We start from the raw sequence: 18574 nt of genomic DNA on the forward strand, positions 1-18574 counted from the left end.
ACATGTTATTCCTTTCAAGTATAAAGAATTGCACAGCCCTTCACCCCAAGCTTCACTCGAATCCAAAACTATGTACAGTTCTTTCCTCAATAAACTCAAAATGTAAACACAACAAAAAAACCTTCCAGCAAAGAAACCTAAAAATCCTGGCTCCATCTTTGCCCTTACTTACACGTGTTGTACATTGCCTTCAGCTGAGTAATCCTGATTTCTACCAATGTGACTGAGAACAGAATCTGGCCTCCTATGCGTGCAATCAATTGCATATAGTGATCAGCTTGAAGTGCAAGTCTACAATCAGACATAACTGTAATCAGGAATAATGTTATACACCTTTCCTGTTAAACTGCCCAGAATTAGTCTCAAGAACCAACAATTATAAATGCTTTAACAAAATTATCTCTCTTGTTGAATATGTTAACTAGTAATATTTTCAGTTTAGCAAAATGACTTGAAAAGAAACATTTTGCTTCTGAAATCAAGGAAACACAAATAATACATTTTTAAAAAGCAATTAAGAAATAACCCTATCCTTGGGTCAGAGGTAAGGTGGTTGTTATAAAGTGTGCATCTCCTCAATACTTGATAGTAATGTGTTTGTTGCATAGGATTTTTTTAAGTGATATGAAAGATAATAATATTGCTCTCTCTCATCAACTGTAATTGTTTGTAAATGAAGGTTTTGGCTTGGGATTTTACTACGCTTAAAATAGTTAATCATTAGATTCATACATCTCTGTGAAAATCTCATGTCTGTGAATGAGTTACTTTGGCTGTTATGTTGTGTTGTAAAGAGGGCATAGAAATGGTGCCTTCCTTGTCAAACTGGGAGCAGAAAAGAGGTGCATCAGCAGTACTGGGAAAGGGCAATTCTAGTCTCACTATTTTTATTAGGAAATATTGGAGACAAAGGAATATTTCCAAAAAGACATGAGATCTCCTGCCATAGGGACATCCTACATTCCAGCGCCACATGGAGACTTTGGCATCTTTAATTTCTCCTTCAGCTGACAGGATTGGCTCTGGAGTCTCTGGTCAGACACTTGGCATTACCTCGGATTCTGTATAGGCAGCAACCCTTTCTGGTCCAGTGCTCTCGCTCCTGCTGATCATAGCTCCAAGGGTGGGACTGAGTAGTAGCACTGGTAACAATTCATTTAAAACATCAGAGAACCATACCTATCCCATACTAGAAAAATTCGCTCTCAGAGTTCATGCACACCAAGTAAGTGAAATAATTAAAACAAACAGTGAATAGAAGGTACTAGACACTTTCCCCATCATACTCTTCTTTGGCATTATGCAAACTAGTATAAATGTTGTACAGTTCCATCTTTTCACCAGTGGGTGTCACTAGTAATTTCTAAATCCATTTCAGTATTTTATTTACAAAGAGAAAAAAGTTTATGCAAGGTGCTTGTCGAAGTTAATCATAGTGAAGCCAATTAAAACATGTAAGAAGAGAGCAGGAACAGTGAATTAGCATGTAGAATGGTCATGTAATTAAGAGAGAGCTGGTAGAGTTCAGGGCTTTGTTTAGTGGACATTTTTTGCAGGACATTTTTTGACTGCAGGCATTATATTTCTAACCAGGAATTTTTGTCCTGCCAGTCATTGTTGGGATTTACATGGCATTGGACTAATACAATTGAGATGAAAATGGTCCTTGCCCCAGTACAGCACGTTGTTGTGTTGAGGAACACAGGTTGTCCTAGCCTCCCATGTTTGCCAAGAGAAATGCAGTCCCACTTGGAAACTTGCTTTGCCTTGTCTATAAAATAACAACACGCAATGAAAGTGAGAAGGGGATGTAAATCTGGACTGTCAGCCTAGAAACCCAGAGGACTTAACTTTCCTGGCCATAAGGCTCTTCTGTCCTTTCCAGAATCCCTAAGAATTCCTCCGGACCATGCCTGTCCATCCTTCTGGCTGAAAGAGGTGAGCTCCAGCTCCAGCCCCGCCAGAGCCTGTCAAAGCCATGTCCTCAGGAAGGGCTGGAAACAGGACATTTAACCCCCCTGTGAAGCCACTAGATTGTGGTCTCCCATCCCTTTAAAAGAAAGTTAGCTCCCACTACTCTCTTCCCTGTGACCTGCGTGCCCTTTTGGCTTCACCAAAACACTGCCTCCTTGGCTGGATAAAGATTGCCCTCCTATGACTTCCTTTATGCACTGATATAAGCAAGTTACGTGTTACTCTCCAGACATTGCTAGTTACCATCCTTCTTCTTGTAACTGCTAGTTCGAACAAAACATCCTTAGCCATTATCCTGCCATGCCATCCTTATCTTAGAAGGGGTCGGTGTGTCCCAGTACCATCTCTTAAGAATGTGTTTATGTAGTTACTTGAGAACTCTGGGTGTTCTTGCACATCCTCTCTGGTCAGGAATGTGCTTACTTGGTTAGCCAATACCTAGTGTGTTGTTGTTATGCCAAGGCCAGGCCTGCTTTGGTTCACACCATTAGTTATGCCCCAGGCTCCAGCAAGCCCTACATCCTAGGGAGTGAGAGGAGGAGAGAGAAACTATTGGGGAGCCGTCTCAATTGTCAGACACCTGCCAGCTGGAGCTCTACAAAAATGTGAGGCCCCAGGAATCCAGCACTCCCTCTCAAGCAGCCAGGAAGGTGGAGTGTGCTGGGTGACATCCCCGGACTCCACTGAGAAGGGCAGCATCTTCCATGCTGATGTCTGGCCAGGGGACAGAGTCTTCCATCTCTTGGCGCTGGGCACATTTTCCAGCCTGACAGTCACATATTTTGCTAAGAGATAAGAGTATTTAGAGAAGCATATACTGCCCCTGTGCTTTGATAGGGAGAAAGAGGATTATCCATTAATATTGTTATTTAGATTACCTCAGGGTATATATACAGACATATCGCCTGCCCCACAGAATGTGCACCCTAGAATGGATGGGAGGATGAGGCAAGGAACAAAACTGTTCCTTTTGCTGTACACAGTGTGCTGCTGCAATGTCTCTTGGTGCAGTAAGGAAAGATTTGAAAACAGATACCTCGGTAATGCTCAGAATTCACATAACATCAGATACGGAGTTAATAATGCCCCCAACCATTCCTGAGAGCCCTTCCCACTCTTCACAGCTCTCTGGAAAAGCCAGAACAGACAGAGAGGCCTTGCAGCTTGCCCAGAAGGTCAGCAAAGTCAGGCAGCTTCAGACCAATGTGAGACGCAGTTCCAGTGGAGATCCCCTTGCAACCACATTGCAGAGGTATGGGTGGCACCACGAGGAGGTGATCTGTCACATAGAGTCATATGTTTCATGACGTGTTACCATGATCAGAACTCAGACCTTAAAGGGCTCTTGGTCACAACGAAGACTTGGGGAAATCCATTGGAAAGCAGCACTCTGGGGTGCACCATTCAGCTCCATGCATGAAATCCCTCTGAGCAACTGCAGGCTGCAGCAGCTGTCTTCACATCAAGCCATTCAAACCACCCTGCAGTTTTCAGTCTTTGAGGAGCTGTAGGAAGATGAGAACAAGGGAGTTGAGTGATCCAAGGGCACTGGGAGCCACCAGTGTAGATAAAGAAGCCCGTGATCCTGGTTGGCCTCTTGCTGTGGAGATGCCGTGGCCTTGGCCAGCTGTGATTCAGATATGAAACAATGACTGGCTTGCTGCTGCCTCCTGGTGCCAGAAGGGTGTGACCCAAGGGGCAAAGGACAACAACCAGGATTCTCCACTTGTTGTTGAGCATGTGGGAACCAGTGGCAGGAGCAAAAGGAGATGGACAGAATCCAGGGTAATTTGGGACCCGAGGAAGGGCTGACAGCAGGGTCAGTGCAAATGACAATAGGAAAGGGCCTTCCCATGATGATGGAAGTTGGAAGGCTGAACTCAGGGGCTAGGCCAAAGGAATCTTAGCTGTTGTACATTACGCCTTCTCCCAGCCCCCTTAGCCTGTATGAGTTTGGATCCTTAAAGCTCAGTTAGAGTCCCATTAGCCTTGGCTGCATTACAGAATGGAGCTGGTGCAGACAGTGACTCTTAACAACAGTTGCAGCTGAAGTGGTGCTGAGCACAGTTTATCTGAGGGTGCCGACAAGGACAGACAGTGCTGGCACCAGTTTCACCAGTGCTAATTCAAATTGGCTTGGATAGAAGTACTGTCCCATGGATCTCCAGTTGGCTGAAGGACCAAGAACTGTAGTGTGCTTAGTTGGAAAGATGTCTGCCAGGGGCATGATAAGGATCCATGTTAGGTCTGGTTTTATTTAACGCCTTATTAGTGACCTAAAGACTGCGAAAGCAGCATATGAATGACATTTTCACGAGCTCCTTAGTTGGGGAGACTTTGCAAATACCAAGTAAGGGAGAAAAATCACACAAAGGGCCTTGGAGGCTTTTGAAAAATGGACAGAAAACAGATTCAGTCAAGAAAAGTGAAAGGGAATATATGTAGGGGAAAATCATCACAAACATACGCAGGCCATTCAATGGGCGAAAGCAACACAAAGCACCATTGCTGAGGGTGACCTGGGATTTAGATATAAGTTTTCAGAGCATCATTGCAGCAGGGAAAGGGAATGTGATTTGGGGCTGCAGCCTCCAGTATTGCCAACTCTAGGCATTCAGAAATCACAAGCTTGGCTTAAAATCATGAGGATTTTTTTACAAGTAATACATTTTGGCTCTTTTTCTGTACCTTTTGCTTCCTGAATCTGGAGGGTGCATTCAGTTCAGGTTTTAAAGCTTTTCTCCATGACCGGGAGGGTGAAAACCTTTAAAAAAAATGGAAGCTGAGAGTCTCTTGTAATCATACAAGGAGCTGAAGCTTTAAGTAAAGCACCAAATTTCATGAGTCTTGTAATAAAGCCACAGGAGTTGGCAACACTGCTGACTGATGGAGACATCCTGCTCATGCTAGTCCCTTTCTGCGTGACTGATAAGATCACAGCTCAAGTGCATGTACATTCCTCAGCAATCTAACACCAGCGACATGTGCAGAGTTTTGCTTTAGTGGACTAGTGATGGGTTTAAAGTTAAGTGTTTGCAGGACTGAGGCCTTCGCAAAGAGCAAGACGGAGACCAAGTGGTTTATGAAGATTGAGTATATCTTGGCCAAATGAGGCATGAATTTGGGTAATGATAACTGTCTGAAATAACTGAAGGATCTAAATCTCAAGGAGCGAGAGGAATTACTGAGAGTGGTCCAAGGGGGTGTAACTAGGAGTGAATGGATGAAACTGTGGAAATTAACATTTTTGGCAGTGTACTCGGTAAAACTTCCTTATAGAGAGAGGAATATTCTTGCCAACAAAGTGGCAGATCCTTTTCTTGGGTCATGTACAGCTAGATTGGCAAATGGTCTAGGGATGTACTGCAGGGGGTGGTCTTTCAGTGGATGGGGAGGAATGGGCAAAATGCCTAACAAATCTTTCCATCTTTGGTTTTAAAAACATATCAAATATTATTTGAAGTCAAAGAGTGACAAGACATGTTAAAGTACTTGTGCATCGAAAAAATGCTCAAGGAGTCTGTCTAAAGATTAATTTTATGTTGGAATTTTAGGTTGGGGGACTTGCCTCTGAAAACGTGAGATGGGCAGAGGCTGTGAAAGACTTCAAAGAGCAGGAGAGCACATTGTGTGGAGATGTCTTACTAATCACAGCCTTCGTCTCTTACCTGGGTTACTTTACAAAAAAATACAGACAAGACCTGATGGATGGAGTCTGGAGGCCATACTTGCGCCAACTAAAAGTAAGCACTGACTACTTAGGATAACCATTGTCCCTGTCTCTTACAGGAGCATAATGTCTGACACCCAAGGAATCGCTGACAAACAGTGGCTTCCATTGAGAGTTTGCCACAGGCCTGAGTAAGCGGCAACACATAGATGTACTGCTCTACATGCACACCAGTACCAGATGGTGATTCTGGAGCTCACCATCTGGTCCCTGGTCTCACCTTGCTCTGGGCGGGGGCAGTAATCTGTGCTCATTCTCAATGGGGTTGCTACCCCTCCTAGCAATTTAGTTATAAAAGTGACTGGCTTTCAGAGGTGCAGCGCATCTGCAGAATGCACTGATCCACTGGGAACTGACGCTGCTCTGGAGGTGGCCTCAGTGTTAGCCCTGTAGAATTTTGGCCATGAGTAAGAGAGATGCTCCCAAAGGGAAAACAGACTGGAGGGAGGAACATAGCAAGAGACTGGGCCCCATGAGGGTGGAGCAGATCCAGAGATCTAGCCCTATTATAGGCTGGCAAGTGGGCATGAGAGCTCCATATTTTTGTGCATGGAGTTGATGCTGGCTTCATGAATACTTTGCTTCACGTTTCTATGTGTATCTCACGGGAAATATGGACGGGCCCTTTGGTTTGGTCTGGATTTGGGGCTGTCCTGATGTGTCAGAAGTCCTGCCTTCACTTCATGGTTCAGGTGGACTAGCTTCCCAGCGTGTTTTGCTCATGTCACCCTGTCAGTGACCTGATGCAGGCAGGAGCAAGTCAGAAATAATTGGTGGCTTTGTCACAAAGTGTTTTCAGTGGAGCCACTCGTGCTGTGCTGAATCGGAACCAGAGTGTTCAGCAACTTGCAGGGTTGAGCCTTTGTGCAGCAGTAACTTAGTGAACATTACAAGCAGATGTGAAATGCTTAGAGGCTTTTTAATATAGCAAAAACTGAGCGAAATGATCCCCATACTTGGAAGTTTGAGAAAGCAACAGGTGCCAAGTGATGATGGCAAAAAATCATGATATGTCCCTTCTTCTTCAAGAGATGGTCCCTCTTCCACTGTGAGTTTACACAGGCACATCAGGTGCCTGGGGATGGAAAATCTGAAAGTAGTGTCTGTTGGTCTGCGCATGCTCACTGACTCTCCTCGTGCCTATCCTCGTACCTCTAACTGAGGGGATAGCGGGTGGGGTAGGTGACCAACCATCTCTCCAGTTCCTTCTCACCACCACGTGGTCCGGGGCAGAACTAGCTTCAGCTTCATCCTACAAGATAAGATTTACATTTAGCTTTGTAAATGTTTTAACAGCTTGTACATTTTTTACAGTTTAGTGTTTTATAGATCTCTTATTGTTTAGATTTAGTCTCTTTGTGGGGACACCTCCCCTCCCCACATACCCGTTCGGGTACTGGACTATGCCCAGGGCTCTGGGTTTTAAACTCTGCGCTTCCTGCCAGTGATCCTTCTCGGTCAGCAATAACCACCAGTACTGCCTGGACTCCGTTGGACAAGCCCACATCATGGTGAGGTGCAGTATCTGCCAATTATTCTCCAGCCATAGTCTGGAAGGTTGGGAACTTGGTCATAAGACCATAAGAACGGCCATACTGGGTCAGATCAAAGGTCCATCAAGCCCAGTATCCTGTCCTCTGACAGTGGCCAATGGCAGGTGCCCCAAAGAGAATGAACAGACAGATTATCGTCGTGATCCATGCCCTGTCACCCAATCCCAACTTCTGGCAAACAGAGGCGACGGACACCATTCCTACCCATCCTGACTAATAGCCATTGATAGACCTATCTTCCATGAATCTATCTATTGAACCCCGTTATAGTATTGGCCTTCACAACACACTCTGACAAGGAATTCCAGAGGTTGACAGTGCATTGTGTGAAAAAATACTTTGTGTTTGTTTTAAACCTGCTAACTATTAATTTCATTTGGTGGCCCCTTGTTCTTGTATTATGAGAAGGAGTAAATAACACTTCCTTATTTACTTTCTCTATACATCTCATGATTTTATAGACCTCTATCAGATCCCCCCTTAGTCGCCTCTTTTCGAAGCTGAAAAGTCCCAGTCTTATTAATCTCTCCTCATACAGAAGCTGTTCTATACCTCTAATAATTTTTGTTGCCCTTTTCTGAACCTTTTCCAATTCCAAGATATTTTTTTGAAATGGGGCGACCACATCTGCACACAGTATTCAAGGTGTGGGCATACCATGGATTTATATAGAGGCAATATGATATTTTCTGTCTTATTATATATCCCTTTCTTGATGATTCCCAACATTCTGTTCACTTTTTTGACTGCCGCTGCACAGTGAGTGGATGATTTCAGAGAACTATCCACAATGACTCCCAAGATCTCTTTCTTGAGTGGTAACAGCTAATTTAGACCTCATCATTGTGTATGTATAGTTAGAATTATGTTTTCCAATCTGCATTACTTTGTATTTATCAACATTAAATTTCATCTGCCATTTTGTTGCCCAGTCACTCAGTTTTGTGAGATACTTTTATAGCTCTTCGCAGTCTGCCTGGTACTTAACTATCTTGAGTAGTTTTGTATCATCTGCAAATTTTGCCACCTCATTGTTTACCTCTTTTTCCAGATGGTTTATGAATATGTTAAATAGAACTTGGCCCAGTACAGATCCCTGGGGGACACCACTATTTACCTCTCTCCATTCTGAAAACTGACCATTTATTTCTACCCTTTGTTTCCCATCTTTTAACCAGTTACCAATCCATGAGAGAACCTTCCCCCTTATCCCATGACTGCTTATTTTGCTTAAGAGCCTTTGGTGAAGGACCTTGTCAAAGCTTTCTGAAAATCTAAATACACTATATCCACTGGATCTCCTTTGGAGACAACTTGTGGAGAAGGCCATGAGGCCTCAAACATATCCAGGCTAGGGAGTACCCTCTGTACATCGACCTGATTCAGCAAGGATGCTCCTTCTGGTGCGAAGTCTGACTCTGGTGTGGCAGTGTCTATTCCCACAGAACCCCTGGCGGGGTCTTGTCAGGAATCCAGGAAGCACTCTCATAAGTCTGAGACTGTCTTCCTCTAAACCCACTTCCAAAAGTTGGATTTAGCTCTGAGCAAGCCCATCAGCTTGGCCCATGAGGAGTCCCAAGTCTAGATAAATTCATGTAGGATAGGTATATCAATGGCTATTAGCTAGGATGGGCAAGGATGGTGTCCCTAGCCTTTGTTTGCCAGAAGCTGGGAATGGGTGACGGGGTGGATCACTTCATGATTCCTTGTTCTGTTCATTCCCTCTGGGGCACCTGGGATTGGCCACTATTGGAAGACAGGATACTGGGCTAGATGGACATTTGGTCTGACCCAGTATGGCCGTTCTTATGTTCTTGCATCCCAAAGGCATGAAATGAAAGCCCATAAGCACTGGGATACATCGGTACGGGATTACAATCCATTGATACCGTCGTCCTCAGCATCTCCAAAACAGCACTGATGAAGACTGATCATCAGCTTTGTCTAGCCATGTGATCATCTTCCTCAGCAGTTACACAATCTCCTCTGGCTCCAGCAGCTCAGACAAGTAGACTCCCTCTCACATCGTAGAGATCTGAATCCATTGCTGTGCCACAGGACATTTTCGCTCTCCCAGATCTGGAATCCCCTCCTCCATGGCGTCCTTCTGTCTCCAAAGAGGAAATAACATCATTGAGGGAGTTGACCACTGGAAGGAGTTTGTCACCCGTCCCATATACGGAATACAACTCTGCTCCAGCAGCACCGACAATATTGCCACTGGAACTGGAATTGGCCTTCTCTTCATCGGGAGATTCCGAGCCACTCACTGAACCTTTTTCCCCATTCTACATATCCTCCTCTACCCAAAAGACCTGCATCAATTTGGGACCAATCTTTGCCTCATCTAACTAAGAGCTGGAGGTACCTCATGCCGTGGGGATCCTGCAGATTTGGGCTGATCTGCCAGGGAGTCACTCCTTGCCGCCCCTCTAAGGGGCCACTCAGATCTGCCCCTGGATCCTACAGAGGAAGAGGAGCATTATGCACAAGATCTGGCAGTTCTGCCAGCACAAGTAAAACAGCCGTCTTCATGTCCAGATGAAGCAGTGACACCCCCCCGCCCCATGTCTCCTTCTAACACTCTCCCCCCATCTCCACAAATGACTTCAGACAGTTCCAGGATCTTCTTCGCAGAGTTGCTGGAGAACTACAGATTCCTTTTGAAGAGGTCTAGACTCTCATAATGAACTCCAAGACATTCTCCACTCCTCCAGATCCAACAGAATAACACTCCCCATTAATGAAGCCATAGTGGAGCCAGGTAGGACTTTTTGGCACACCCCTGCCACCTGTGCTCCCAGAATTGTTGTTATGTGCTGGCCAAAGAAACGGAATTTTTGTTCTCTCATCGTGCTCCCTTGTGGTCCAGGCTGCTTCTGAAAGAGAGCAACACCCCTGGTCTACTTCTATGGATAAAGAGGGCAATCCCTTGGATCTGTTGGGAGAAAGATTGTTTCATCATCTAACCTACAGTTCAGGTTAGCCAGTTACCAGGCACTAATGGTGTCCCTACCCTCTGTTTACCAGAAGCTGGGAATGCACAACAGGGTAATCACTTGATTACCTGTTCTGTTCATTCCCTCTGGGGCACCTGGCATTGGCCACTGTCGGAAGACAGGATACTGGGATAGATGTACCTTTGATCTGACTCAGTATGGCTGTCAAGGCTGCTTCCCCACTCTGAACCCCCTTGGAGCTAAAAACAAGGAAAAATCAATCAGATTCTTAAAAAGAAGGCTTTTAATTAAAGAAAAAGGTAAAAATCATCTCTGTAAAATCAGGATGGAAAATAACTTTACAGGGTAATCAAACTTAAAGAGCCCAGAGAAATCCCCTCTAGCCTTAGGTTCAAAGTTACAGCAAACAGGTACGTTTACAAGTTGAGAAAACAAAGATAAAAACTAACACGCCTTGCCTGGCTGTTTACTTACAAGTTTGAAATATGAGAGACTTGTTCAGAAAGATTTGGAGAGCCTGGATTGATGTCTGGTCCCTCTCAGTCCCAAGAGCGAGCAACCCCCAAAACAAAAAACACAAACAAAAGCCTTCCCCCCACCAAGATTTGAAAGTATCTTGTCCCCTTATTGGTCCTTTGGGTCAGGTGTCAGCCAGGTTACCTGAGCTTCTTAACCCTTTACAGGTAAAAGGATTTTGGAGTCTCTGGCCAGGAGGGATTTTATAGTACTGTACACAGGAGGGCTGTTACCCTTCCCTTTATAGTTATGACAATGGCCATTCTTATGTAATGGCTAAATACGACTTCCTAAACTATGCCAGGTTTGCAGAATTTACTGACAGCCTTCCTCACCCAGACAGAGCTTTTTTCCAAGCTCTGATAGATTAAGGCAAACTGATAGCCAATCCTACTTGCCAATCCACAGTAAATGCCATTGATACCTCCTCTAGACCTATTGCTACTGCCATTGTTATGTTCGGGGAGTCATAGCTCCATGCGTCAGAGTTCCCTAGGGAGGTCCAGTATACCATCGAGGATCTCCCCTTTAATGAACCACAGCTCTTCAACCAAAAGACAGCCAAGTCCCTCTATACCCTGAAGGACTCTAGGGCTACCTTCTGCTCCCTGGGGATATATATGCCTCCCCCAAAGAGGAAGATTTTCCACCAGAGGTCCTCTGAACCAGTACACAAGAGGCAGAGGGTTCACAAGAGCTGCTTCCTCACACCCTCGGCAACAGGCTCTGTCTCAATCTCCGCTCCTGGCTTGACATTATTTTTTATGGGAGCTTGAGAGCTGAGAACCACTAAGATCAACACCTCCCAACCCCCACATACAATTTGAGGGTCATATAGCACACTTTTTCAACACCTGGAATGCAATAACAACAGACAGACAGATGCTGAACTTCATCCACTCTGGCTATATGATAGAATTTGCATGCCCACCTCCCCCAAAACCCTGCTCCCCACCCCGCTTTGGGGATCGCTCTCACGAGAGTATTCTCAAACAAGAGGTGGACTCCCTATCAGGGCGAGGAGCACTAGAACATGGGAGTGGGTTTTACTTGACTTTCTTCCTGGTACTCAAAAAGAAGCATGGATAGAGACCTCTACCTGCACCATCTCAACTACTTCATTCAGAAACTCAAGTGTCGCATGGTCACGTTGCCATCTATAAGCCCATCTTTAGAAAAGGGCATGTGGTTTACAGCCCTAGATCTGAAGGACACCTACTTTCATGTAGACATTCATCCCGCTCACAGATGCTTCCTCAGATTCATGGTGGGCTCCAGCCATTTTCAATACAGAGTTCTCCCTTTCAGCATAGCAACCACCCCCGGAATATTTACCAAGATATTCTTGGTAGTAGTAGCTTATGTCAGATGTTGCAGTCTCATTGTCTTCCCCTACCTCGACGACTGGCTCCTTGTCGCCAAGTCCTGCCAGGAAGCCTATGTTTCAACTTCTGTAATGCTGCACCTCCTTTCCTCACTAGGAGTCAGCATAAACACCAAAAAAATCTATTCTTACAATCTCTGGACGTAATTGGGGCCACCTTCAATTCTATCACCACAAGAGCGTACTTGCCCAAGGACAGGTTCCAGACCATGAGCAATAATATAACTCAGATCACAGACAACCCTTGAGTACCAGTCAAAACATGTCAGTCTCACTTAGGTCATCTGGCCTCATGCACTTACATCACCCTGTTTCTACAGCTCCACCTTTGACTGCAGCCATGTTTGAAGGCAATGGTATACTTTCCAAACCGCCATCCCATGATCACCATGGTAACAGTTCCAGCCAAGGCAGTGTCTTCCCTATGGTGCACAAATCCTCATCAGGTATGCATGGGCGTATTCTTTCTCCTTTCCTCATCAGACAGGACCATATTACTGCTCCCAGGGTGACCCTCTACTTCTTCCTTTGTTGAACTAGTTCAAACTATGCTTTCCATTCTCTACTTCTCCTGCCATGAGTTCTACGCAAAATCCAGCAGGACAGGCACAGATCATCCTGATGGCCCCCTACTGGCCCAGACATTTTTGGTTTCCAACCTCCTACGCATGTCATCTTGACTACCAATCATCCTCCCAATGTTGCCTGAGCTCCTGACCCAGTGGAATGACAAGATCAAGCCCCTTGATCTGTATCAACTACACTTCAGGGCTTGGCATTTGGATGGGCATCATCCTTAGAAAGTTCGTGCTCCACAGCCATATGAGACATCCTTTCTAATAGTAGGAAGGACTCTACTAGAAGATGTTACTTAAATAGAGGCACTTTCTTCTTGGGCACGTCAAAGGAACATTCTCCCAGAAACTGCAGATGCTCCTCTCATCTAGGATCATATCCTCTGTCTGAAGACATCAGGCCTGTACGTCAACTCCTTGCAAGTGCACTTGGAAAAAAGCAGAACGTATCATCCATCTTCTCAGGGCTTCTTGGTCTTCACACATCCACCGACTACCAGATACTGGAAAGGCCTAATCAAAACCTTCCTTCCTATTCAGAAGCGTATTCTCCAGGGGGACCTGAACTTTGTTCTCAACACTCACAAGACCCACCTTTGAACCTTTAGCTTCTTGCTCCATGTTTCTCCTTTCCATGAAGGTGGCTTTCCTCCTAGCCATCACCTCAGCTGGAAGGGCTGACAAGCTTGGAGCAATGATGATGAATCCTCCTTATAGTATATTCCAGAAGGATCGGGTTTCTTTGCATCTACACCCCAAATTTACCGCAAAGTAGTTTCAGAATTTCACCTTAACCAATCGATTCACTTACATGTGTTCTTTCCACAACTGCATACTTTCACAGAGGAACAAAGACTCCATTCCCTCGATGTTCAGCAGACCTTGGCCTTTTCCCTGCAAAGAACAAAGCCAATTAGGAAGTCCCGGAGACTATTCATCGCTATGGCAGAAAGAATCAGGGGGTGCACCATCTCCACTCAGAGAATCTACTAATGAATCTCTGGCTGCATTCTGTTCTGCTACCAGCTATTGAACCTTCCTCCCAGCCACCACGGGTTAAGAGCTCATTCGACAAGAGCACAAGCAATAACTCTGGCATCACTTCAGGAAGTAAGTATCCTAGGTATCTGTAAAGTGGCCACATGGGGCTTGGTTCATACATTTGCGAGACATTATGCCCTGGTGCAGGACTCCTCTGATGATGCCTCCTTTGGGACAGCGGTCCTCTGCTAAGCTCTACCATCTGCATCCTCGCACCCTCCTCCTGCTTAAGTACTGCTTGTCAGACACCCACAGTGGAATACAATAGGGACCGTCACTTGAAGAAGAAGAGGAAGTTACAAACCTGCAAGTGCAGGTTCTTTGAGATGTGTGGTCCATATCTGCATTCCACTATCCACCTTCCTTTCCCTCCGCTTCAGATTTTTTCTGGTTCACGGTAGAGAAGGAACTGGGGAGATAGTCAGTCCATCCTGCCCTTTATCCTCTTCATCAGAGGCACAAGGTAAGCCACGGTGCATGCGCGAACCAATGGATGCTACTTTCAAATTCTCCGGCTTTGGGTGCATGGTGCACATGTGTAAACGCACAGTGGAATACAGAAAGGGACCACACATCTTGAAAAATCTCCAGTTACAGGTCAGTAACTTCCTCTTTCTGTAACACTGAACAAGGAACTCTGTTAGAATAAGAAAGCCAGTATTATCCCTAAAGCCATCCTGTTTCTGCTTTACTGCAGAACTTCTCCTAGAACTTCCCTCCTGCTGTCTAACTTCCTGCTAGAAATGTAAAGAGACAATCCATATAGCTTCGCTAAAAGTGATGGCATCTCCATTTCCCATAACTGGTAATGCTTGCTTATCAGTTGTCACGTCCAGGTTTCCTAGGTAAACATAACTGTTCCAGAAAGGGGCTTCCCTGTTGCAGAAGCGTTTCTAGAGCTGCTACGGTCATTTTGCAACACAACAGCAGGCCTATGAGGATGTTAATTATACTCTTCAAAACTGTCGCTTCGAAGAGTTTGTACATGGAAATTTGTGATCTGAACCTGCTCTGCTTAGCTGTGATGACTTGGTGTGCTTAGCACGCTGCAGGCATTATTCTTTGTTTTTTCTATATAACAGGGATGAGTGAGGCTTTTAGTGCTAGATCGAAACCATCCTGTAAAACTGTAGGCCACCAACAAATAACACTTAAGCTAAATTGCTAGATTCGGCTCTGCTTGCCCATTCTTGGAATATGTAGCAGCTTCTTCCATAGGTTTTTAACAATGTGCTGGGGGACATTCCTCCTTTGCTTTCAGGTTCCAGTCCCTGTAACTCCATTATTAGACCCTCTGACAATGCTGACGGATGATGCTGATATAGCAGCCTGGCAGAATGAAGGCCTTCCAGCTGATCGGATGTCCACGGAAAATGCCACAATCCTCACAAACTGTGAACGCTGGCCCCTTATGGTTGATCCCCAACTCCAGGGTATCAAATGGATCAAAACCAAGTATGGCGAAGATCTCAGAGTGATCAGAATCGGGCAGAAGGGGTAAATGCAAGCCACCATACAGAATTATGTATTTTAATTGCTAGCTACAGTGTCCAACTTGAGGTACTTCTTGTGTTTATCTTCAGTGTAAGGACTACTGGAGCAAATTAGAGTGGCTGGGGAAGCTCCCAAAGTTGTTTGTGTATTAATCTGTTTTCTTCATTACGAAGATGATAGGGATTTCTGTTTAAACATAAGCAGGGCTGTTCAATGCTTGGCCTAGTTGCAATAGAAACCGCCTTAAAATGGAAAAGAAGGAGAAAATAGATGTATGTGGGCACACCTGGATACCAGTTTTCTGCACTTGGGATGGTGACTCTCCACCCTGTGGCCTTAGTCCATTTCAGGCTCCCGTTGTGTTAGCATGTGCCTTATATTCTGACCCAGCTGACTCTGTTCCACAATGGGGCAAAGGCAGAACAGATCTCACTTCTGCAGGTCCTAGAAAGGAGGAGAGCCAAAGCAAATAGAATAGAGCTGCCATATTCATCAGGGGGTTAAGGAAACTGCCAGTCCCACTCCCTCTTCCATTTAATGGGGCCTTGCAAAGAATTCAGGGTTAAAGACAAAGGAGGAGTAGAGACAAGGTGTATATGGAAAAAACTCCCCTCTACTCAAAGAGGATCAAGGTGATGATTGGCTGGTTGGAATTCCAGTCCCGGAAACAGGCCAATCAGATTAGGGTTTTAAAGGGTTGTAAGAGCCCCTGGAGGGTGCTCCTGGCTGCTCATCATGAGTTTTAGTTGTTTAAAGCAGTAAAAGGTGACGTGATGAAAGTGAAGGAGACATCTTGACATCTAGGTGGGAACAGAAAAAATCCCATAAGGTCCACTCTGCCTGCCCTGTGGTGCAGTCCCTCCTTTCCCCGTCTCCAGCTGCATGCCAGGGTGTCAGTTATGCACAGAAGGACGCTTTATTTGGAGGTGCAATGAGAAGAATCAAATACCCCCATTCACCCCCACCTTTGGCTGGCTGGCACAGGATGCTGGGGAAGCATCAGGAAACATCATGCCATTCCAAAACAGAATGATCCTGCACAGGTGGCTAAAAGGGCATTACGAAGGGCTGGTTGAGAGGGAGGCTATGTAAACAATGTAATGTACAGAGGACTTGTATCACTATATTCCCATTGGCCTGGTGTTAATTCTTGGAGGTAGTGATTACCAGCAAATCCCAGACCTCCCAAGTTCAGCTTCATAATATATACTCTTCTCCGTGTGTAGCCAGTGAGGCCTTTGTTCTCATCTTACGGGAGCTATTTCTGAGTAGGAATGGTTTGTTTCTCTTAGCTGTCAGTAAGGGTCCTGTGTACAGGCAGTGTCAGTGAGGAGTGGTAGTGAACCAGCTAGTTAGCACTACACGTAGTCAGCTGAAATCCAAGTCGTGCTGAGGACATGCTGGGAAAATCTGCACTACCAGAGAAGGTGCTTGCTTTGGCAGAGCATTTATTGTTGTGTGTTCCCATAGGGAATTCTTAGATCTGACACACTCTCTGGGTCTGTCTACACTGCAGTCATGGGGTAGGATTGTATCTCATGTAGACATACCTGAGCTACCTGTAATCTGGCTAGTTTGGGTACTGGGACTGTGAAACCCTGGGTAACTCAAGTGGCTAGCCCACAATGAAGCCTTTGCTACTGTGGCTTCACTGCTCCGGTACCTGAGCTGGCTAGATTCGAGCTAGTGTGGATATGTCCACACAACTGCAGCCATGACTGGTGTTTGCAGTGTAGACATACTCTGTGCCTAACCATCTAAAGCTGTGTGGATACACAGACACCCTGGTCAGCAAGCTCTCTATGAAATGTAATAGAAACCCCATTGGTTTTTCTACAGGAGGCCGACTGACTCCCCCACTCCTGCTCCTCATTGTTTTTTGTTGTGTTCTCATTCTTCAGTGGTGTTCCACAGCTTTCTCTGTCATCCCTCGGGGCTCATGCTCTTTGCTGCAGTGAGTAGAGTCTGTGCTGAATGCTGATATTGTATCAATGCCATCTGTGCTAGGTATTTGGACACCATGGAACAAGCCCTTGCTGCAGGTGAAGTGGTTTTGATTGAAAACTTGGAGGAATCTGTGGATCCAGTTTTGGGAGCATTACTTGGCCGAGAAACAATCAAGAAAGGAAGGTGAGAGTCTGGGAGATCGAATGAAATATGTGTCTGTGGCCATCTCACTGTCTGGCCTTTTCCCAGTGTTGGCAGGAGAAGAGATGGGCTCTTTATGCTAATATCTTGCCTTTGCCTAACCTTGGTGTGTGTGTGTGTGTGTGTGTGTGTGTGCATGTGTGTGTTTCTCACTTCACTCGTGTTCTGCTTTTGGGACTAGGGGTGAGATTTTTAAATCATGGCAATCATAGATAGTCACTTGGAGTTGAAATAAACCTTTAGCTTCCTTAATTAGTCGGTTCCCTTAATCATTTGGCTCCCTGTATAGAAACAAATATCTCTCTCCCCTTATGTGGCAAAGACACCTCTGGACATTCCTAATGTCTATAGGTTGGGTAATTTTATTTCAAGTTATTGTCACACAGATTGTGAAGAAAAGATGCCCTCATGTTGCCCATCCTTGTTATTGGCTATTTGGGAATAAAGTTGCAGCTTTAAGTATCAGGAATACAGGGAGCAGAACATACTGGGAGATGGTTCTTGGGGTAATGACCAGGTGTCTTTCAGCATGAAAATATTCATACAAAGAGGCAGGAGAGCAGTGTTTCCTTTTTTGCTTCTTTTTGAGTGGGATTGAAATGACTGTGTTCTTAGACCCATGTTCAAATAATAGCAACAAATAGAAGTGTGTGTGCAGAGCTATGTGGTTAACTTAACTTTGGGATTCTTTGGATGCTATCTCACTGGCTTTCACACAATGGAGTCGTATTTCTTTCAATATGTCTGTGTCATTCAGACTTTTAACGCTCTTTACATCTAGCTTAACAGGATCACAGCATTTGTGTGACCTCAGCTGTTTCTGCACCAGCTGTAGATGCAATCTCACTTGTGGCTTTGAATGGTAAACAACAAAGAGCCTGTTAAGCTTTGGATTGCACATTCCTTAAGATGCTCAGAGATTATTCCCTTACTGTTGAACACACTTAATATATAATTGAATGATGTAAACTTCTGGGAAAACTAGGCTCTCCTTATTGTGAAAGTAAAGCATCAAAACCAAGATGGCTGTTTCAGTACCAAAAGTGATAGCTAGAGCAGAAAAATTTGAAAAAGGAGACAAGATTGTAGTGTATGTGACATGAAACTAGAATCTCTTCTGACAACGGCAGAACTAAAACACTCCCTTGTCAGTGGTGTATAGCTCAGTTCTAGAAAGTCACTGTGAAGTAATAACAGTT

The 18574-nt window shown here is 45.0% G+C and overlaps 1 protein-coding gene across 1 annotated transcript in view; it reads left to right on the forward strand.

Moving 5' to 3' along the window:
* The window catches only part of DNAH9 (dynein axonemal heavy chain 9), a 405383-nt gene that overhangs the window by 235291 nt on the left and 151518 nt on the right, over positions 1-18574 (forward strand). Inside the window, exons 52-54 of the mRNA XM_065563307.1 lie at positions 5529-5717; positions 14995-15230; positions 17235-17357. Coding sequence (XP_065419379.1) covers positions 5529-5717; positions 14995-15230; positions 17235-17357 — 548 coding nt within the window. The remainder of the gene's footprint in view (positions 1-5528; positions 5718-14994; positions 15231-17234; positions 17358-18574) is intronic.

The sequence above is a fragment of the Chrysemys picta genome, chromosome 12 (genome assembly GCF_011386835.1).
Source record: "Chrysemys picta bellii isolate R12L10 chromosome 12, ASM1138683v2, whole genome shotgun sequence".
Classification (NCBI taxonomy): domain Eukaryota; kingdom Metazoa; phylum Chordata; order Testudines; family Emydidae; genus Chrysemys; species Chrysemys picta.